At 38.2% G+C, this 6,182-nt stretch overlaps 1 protein-coding gene across 1 annotated transcript; it reads left to right on the top strand.

Moving 5' to 3' along the window:
- The first annotated feature begins 3,025 nt into the window (after positions 1-3,025).
- Positions 3,026-5,909, top strand: LOC143860426 (polygalacturonase-like). Its single transcript, XM_077371062.1, has 8 exons — positions 3,026-3,543; positions 3,707-3,835; positions 3,987-4,154; positions 4,258-4,278; positions 4,455-4,662; positions 4,901-4,982; positions 5,101-5,326; positions 5,423-5,909. Exons 1-8 carry the CDS (start codon positions 3,232-3,234, stop codon positions 5,642-5,644), a joined length of 1,368 nt encoding a protein of 455 aa, XP_077227177.1. The 5' UTR covers positions 3,026-3,231; the 3' UTR covers positions 5,645-5,909.
- Positions 5,910-6,182: the final 273 nt, after the last annotated feature.

The raw sequence follows: 6,182 nt of genomic DNA, 5'->3' as shown, positions 1-6,182 counted from the left end.
CAGACATAGTCGAATCGTGCTGACCGCCTTCGACTCTACGTCTTCCAACTTGGCACCAGTCATCTTCTCCGGCTTCCAATCCTTTCCATTCAATGCCTTAGCCAAGCCCTGTTGAACTAAGATGTCCTTCACCCTCATCTGTCATAGGGTGAAACTGCCGTTTATGTTAAATCTGTCGATGTTGAACTGGGTAGAACTCGATTTTGCCACCATTTCAGATTACTTCGCACTTCTCGGTGTAGCGCTCCACCTCGAACAAGAATCTTCTTTAACAGTCTTTCCACCCTAAAAAATCGCTCCAACCGCGATCCAACTATAACAGCCACGATCACTCCACCCGGCCTCGACGATTGCTCCAACCACAGCTCTGATACCACTTGTTGAGAAAATCCACCGGGCAGAACAATTCAATCTTGCACAAATTTAATGGAAAAGTAAAATACACAAACAAGTCACAAGATGAACACCGAGATTTTATGTGGTTCGGACAAGCCTACTCCATGGGCGAGAAACACCATCTTCCACCATGAGAAAACAACATACGATGATTACAATGGATTTAAACTAAAACCCGCAACCCTTTCCTTGCTTCTAAAACCCAAGACTGTACCCAAGAGTAACCCGAGAGAAACCCACAAGAGAAAACCCAACCCAAGAAAAACCAACTTGCTTCTTCTCCTTCTGTCCCTCTTTCTCTCTCCTTTCTCTAGTCTCTTTTCTCTCTCTCTCTTCTCTTGCATGTTCTCACACCCAAGAGAAACACCTCTCTTGCCCCCTTTCCAAACGTGGGTTTTGGGAGCTAAAATTGCTAGGTTTGTCTTTTCTTTCTAAACCCCAAAAAGAGAAACCTACTACTTTGCTTTTTGCCTTCCCACCCAAGTAATCCAACGTGGGTTTGAAGTAAGGCAACTTTCCAAAGTGTTTATGTGTGGGTTGCCTTAGGGGGGTCCCCAACTCAATATTCTCATAAAAAGTAGATAGAAAGCACATATGTTACTGCATGAATAATGTTTGCGAGTTGAAAAACAAGATCCAACGGCCCATATCAAAAGAGAAAGTAATCAATATTCACAGATCAAACACGAACTCCTCACCGTCAAATGGAAATTCTAGTATTGAATAGGCTCATATGAAGCTTTGGTCTTCCCTCTACAACTAGATTCGACTACGACATTTGATAAAGACGCCGTCTTATCATCCTCAACCCTTTTCACATGCATCGCTCGTAAATTCTTTTTTTGGTAGGTTACACGCATCGCTCGTTAATTCGGCAGGTTAAAAACGAGGGTATATAGCCCCCTAGACCTAGGCCCTAGCTAACACTCCTATTACCCCGATCTATGCGCACACGACTCTCCGGCTACGTGTCACATCTACATCGCACATGGTTCACCCATGAGAAGTGGATGCCATCGATAAGAGTCATCACTAATCCTAAAGAGGCTAAGTAAACATTGATCACCCACAATCATATACCACAATGGGAAAAAGAAAAGGGTCCCTCCAATAAAAGAAATGCAATAAAGTCTTGGAGACATTTATGTCACAAAGAAAGGCCTTTGAACCCAAACGTTAAAAGCAACAAACCCAAGTCACAAACTGAAGCCCTCCTCCAAACCAATGCCTTCCTTTTCCCTAACTCACCACGGCAACTCATGGTATAAACATTACTATCGCCCCACAAATACTCATTTTCCACCCCTTTGACATCATCCACAGACATGTCGATATCCTTTGAAATCCATGGATATGTGGGTGTGGCAATAAAAAATGGATTTCCGTTTACCATAAGCAATCTATCTATGAAAAAAAAATACATTTGGCCAACCCACGTGAAAAAATATGATCACTGTTAGTGCGACCATCTGTTTGTACATGTGCATGGATGCATGCCTTCATGCACATCATCTACAACTTCATACATACATATATTCAAGAGTATATCCATTCATGTGATTTATAGTATTTGTGCTGATATGGGATTTATAATATTTATAGTATTTGGGAATTGCTAGCTATAGATGCAATCTTTAGTTCATTGTATATCTTTGGGTTGGAGGTCGGGCAGCATGTCCCCCTCTTGCACTATTTTTTCCTACTAATAAAATTTAAGGTGCCGGCTTGAGTTAAAAAAGAAAAAAGAAAAAAAAAACTAAGTATAAGGGGTTTTGGGAAAGATTTGAATACATGTCTATGCTTACATGTATGGTGTTTCTCGTATTGTTGGGGGTTCCACACGAATGCAAAGAGATCCCACATTGGAAAAGTGAAAGAGATGTGGATGGGCTTATAAGGGCTTGGGCACCCTCCCCTTTACGGCTATCTTTTAAGGATGAGTTCTATCCTGGTCCCAACAAGTGGTATTAGAACCGGGGGTACTATTTAGCTCCCCAAATTCATAACACGGTGTAATTTACAAAGAACAAATTTGTGTATATCTATAAGCTTCGTGTATGTATTATTGTATACGATACATATGCATGTCTACCCAGGGGCGATGCCACTTGTATGGAAAGGGGGACAATTGCCCCCCTTATTTTTTGGAAAAAATATATATATACCTTTATATTTTAATATTTTTTTATACTTACCCCTTTTTAAAAAATATGCCCCCCTTTCCAATCATCCCATAGAAAACAAGTTTAAAATTTTAATGTTACCATTTTTATCTCCCTTCTTTGTGCAAAATTTACTATAATTTTTACCCCCTTGTCTAAAATTTTAGATATAAATTTTTTCTATCTTAATTTTAAGATAAATAAAAAATTACTATAATTTTTGCCCCCCTTGTGCAAAATTTCTGGCATCGCCCCTGTGTCTACCTATGTTGATATGTACATGCATGATTATGAGTAACAAGGAAAATGGGGAAAGGAAACGTCGGTAGCTAGCTGAGAAATCTTTTTCCCTTTGGAGAACAAGAGACTTGAGAAGGTGGTGCAATTAGGTCAGCAACCGCCAAAGAAATCCTTCCATCTCAATCTCCTGTATCTCAATCCATACCTTAAAATTATCATGAAGAACACACTATATATCCAAAGCCGCCATGGATTGAGTACAAATTGTACTCTCTTTCCCTCTTTCTCTCGGCCAACTAGTAGCTTCAAAAGCTACCATTGGTTTCTATATATATAGAAACTCATCATGACATGATTTCACCACCATACCTCTTGAACGTCAAGTACTCCATATCAGATTGGTTGTTTTATCTGTCTCTTACAAGTGAGAGATATGGGTCTAGAAAGACATTTACTCCCCCTTTTAATGCTATGCTGTTGTTCTTATTCCTGTTATGGCAATTTTCCTGAGGACCCACTCTCTGAAGCCTCTCCTTATGACAAAAGTGCTTATCCTACATATTTCGGCACTATCAACAAAAATGCCGGCGAATTCGAGGAGGAATTCGCGACTTCAATAGGCTATGGCGAACCCCAATTATTTAGTTTCAAGCGGTTAGATCACGTGGAGAGTCGTTATTCTTCACCTATAACGGTGAATGTGGATGATTTTGGAGCTAAAGGTGACGGATCAGATGATACACAGGTAAGCACCAATAGAATAATGATAAAAACGAAACAGAATATCACACAGTTGTGATTAAATCCTCGTTGGGTTTTGATGATGTCTGACTTTTTGTTTGTGAATGGGTCTATTTGTTCTTGAGTGGTTTTGAAAAGTCTCACTTTCTATATGGTGTAACTGTCAGGCATTTGTGAAGGCTTGGGAGAAAGCTTGTTCATCTGCTCCATCTATTCTTGTGATATCTAAGAATAAAAACTACCTTCTCAAGCCAATCACCTTCTCAGGCCCTTGCAAGTCATCTGTCACAGTAATGGTAAGATAAATTTAATTAGGCAAACACATATGGGTCTTATTTTTTTTGTATATAAAGATTGACCCCCATGCAGATTATTAAGTGTATTTGCTTCCCTTATCATTTCAGTTCATATAAATGTTATATTTATTTGTTTTTCCTAATGCATCAGATATATGGAACCATTGAAGCTTCCTCAGATCGATCGGATTGGTACCGGGGTCGAAGATACTGGATTAACTTTCAGAATATTCAGAATCTTAGAGTTGATGGGGCTGGGACTATCAATGGGAATGGAGAGATATGGTGGAAAAACTCCTGCAAAATCAACAAAGCTTTTGTAAGTTTTTTGAATTCACAATCACCAAATTCGATATAACAAACTTGCATTTTCTTTCAACAAGGGCTAATTCTTTTTTAATTCCTCATCTGTGAATTTGCAGACTTGCACGCAGGCTCCAACGGTACATTTCTTGTTCTCTTTCCACCGAACACATGTTTAGTTTCATTATAGAGATGCTTAAATAACTACATTTCCTCTTGACTTTCAGCTTTGTTTCTATAAAAATTTTAAAAAAGGTTTAAGTAGTTAAAGAAAGGAACTGATGTTCTTCCATCTTTGGGTTTTTTTTTTCAACAGGCCTTGACCTTTTCTTCATGCATGAACTTGATAGTGAATAACCTCAGCATTAAGGACAGCCAACAAATTCATCTCTCTTTTGAGAGATGTACCAATGTCCAAGCTTCCAATCTCAAGGTAACTGCACCAGAAACAAGCCCCAACACGGATGGAATTCATATCACAAATACCCAAAACATTCAGATAACAAATTGCGTCATTGGAACAGGTAAAGAGAAAAAAGATGAACAGGGTGTCACCTCATTTTCTCCTAAGTTTTTTTTTTTTCTGTGCTATGAAATATGGTCTTAATTTCATGTACAAAACACAAAACAAACAGAAGAAAGAAAAAACAATACATTTTCATGTTCTACTTTTCCTTCAATGGAGCTTTGGGTACTTTAACAGACATAAGAAGACTCCAAAAAACTCGATTATGATGTGTACATTCTCCATATTTTTTTAAGGTGATGACTGCATCTCAATAGTAAGTGGGTCTCAAAACGTCAAAGCGACAGGCATAACCTGTGGACCAGGCCATGGAATCAGGTCTCAAACTCAATCTAATCCTTCTTGAAACTTTTAATTTATAAATTTTCTAATTAAGAAAAATTTAACTTTTTATTTTTATTTTTTGTTTGTCCAAATATTGTCTTCTTGAACCCAGTATTGGAAGCCTGGGATCTGGCAATTCAGAAGATCATGTCTCACAAGTAATAGTAGATGGAGCCAATATTGTTGGAACAACAAATGGGGTCAGGATCAAAACCTGGCAGGGAGGTTCCGGGAGTGCAAGCAACATCAAATTTCAAAACATTGCCATGCGCAATGTCGCCAATCCTATAATCATTGACCAAAACTACTGTGACTACAACAAAGCATGCCCGGAAAAGGTGATTTCTCAACCCCCACCAGACCCTTTCTTACTTTGACTCATCTAAATAGGATCTCTCACTTAAATCCAACAAGAATTTTGATGTGTTTTGCAGAATACAGCTGTGGCAGTAAGTAATGTGGTCTACAATAACATCAAAGGGACAAGTGCCTCAGATGTGGCTGTGGACTTTGATTGCAGCAAGAGCTTTCCATGTCATGGGATAGTGTTGAATAACATTAATTTGGTTGGAAGTGGAGGGAAAACCACAACTAGCTCATGCAAAAATGTTAATGGGAATGCAATAGGAAATGTTTTCCCACGCCCTTGCTTCTAAAGAGAAGGAAATTAAATATACTTGTATTAATTTATCGATCTAGGATAGTGTGATTTTTTATTCTTCCATTAGATTGACATGAATTATATTGGGTTTTAATTTTTTGTGGGTCTCTTTCAGCATTAAGAGTCGAGGACAACTTCTCCTGTTTGTGTCTTCAAAATAGTGATGGGAAAAATACTGTGTTTATTGTTCATGGATTGTAATAAAGTTGATACACTGTGTTTATTGTTCCAATAAAAATGGGTTTCTTTTTCTGTATTCATTTTTTTCCTCATCTTGTAGTTGACGACTGAATATGTCTGTTGCTAATGAACTCTTACCAAATAATTAGAGAAAAAGCTTGCGTAAAAGGCTTACAATTTCTAAGGTGGTGGTGTAATACTATAACCCGCCTACCTTGTAAAGAAAATAAGGAAACCGTTTTACGTCCTTTCTTACCTTCCAAATGTATAGCGACAAGGAAGATGTAGAGAAATTAGTTGTGAATGATTGCATATTATGAATGGATCTTGTAGGGTCTCAATGAAAAATAAGC

Source organism: Tasmannia lanceolata, unplaced genomic scaffold (assembly GCF_043159265.1).
Source record: "Tasmannia lanceolata isolate RefF3 unplaced genomic scaffold, GAP_Taslan_0.1 ptg000003l, whole genome shotgun sequence".
Taxonomy (NCBI): domain Eukaryota; kingdom Viridiplantae; phylum Streptophyta; class Magnoliopsida; order Canellales; family Winteraceae; genus Tasmannia; species Tasmannia lanceolata.
The sequence above is the reverse complement of the archived record's forward strand: the minus strand, read 5'-3'. Positions and strand labels throughout refer to the sequence as shown.

Bases quoted from the DNA above. Each gene is read 5' to 3' on its own strand.
- LOC143860426 (XM_077371062.1), top strand. From the start codon at position 3,232: ATGGGTCTAGAAAGACATTTACTCCCCCTTTTAATGCTATGCTGTTGT. The intron at 3,836-3,986 runs GTAAGATAAATT...CTAATGCATCAG, and splicing joins AGTCATCTGTCACAGTAATG to ATATATGGAACCATTGAAGC. The intron at 4,279-4,454 runs GTACATTTCTTG...TTTTTTCAACAG, and splicing joins CTTGCACGCAGGCTCCAACG to GCCTTGACCTTTTCTTCATG.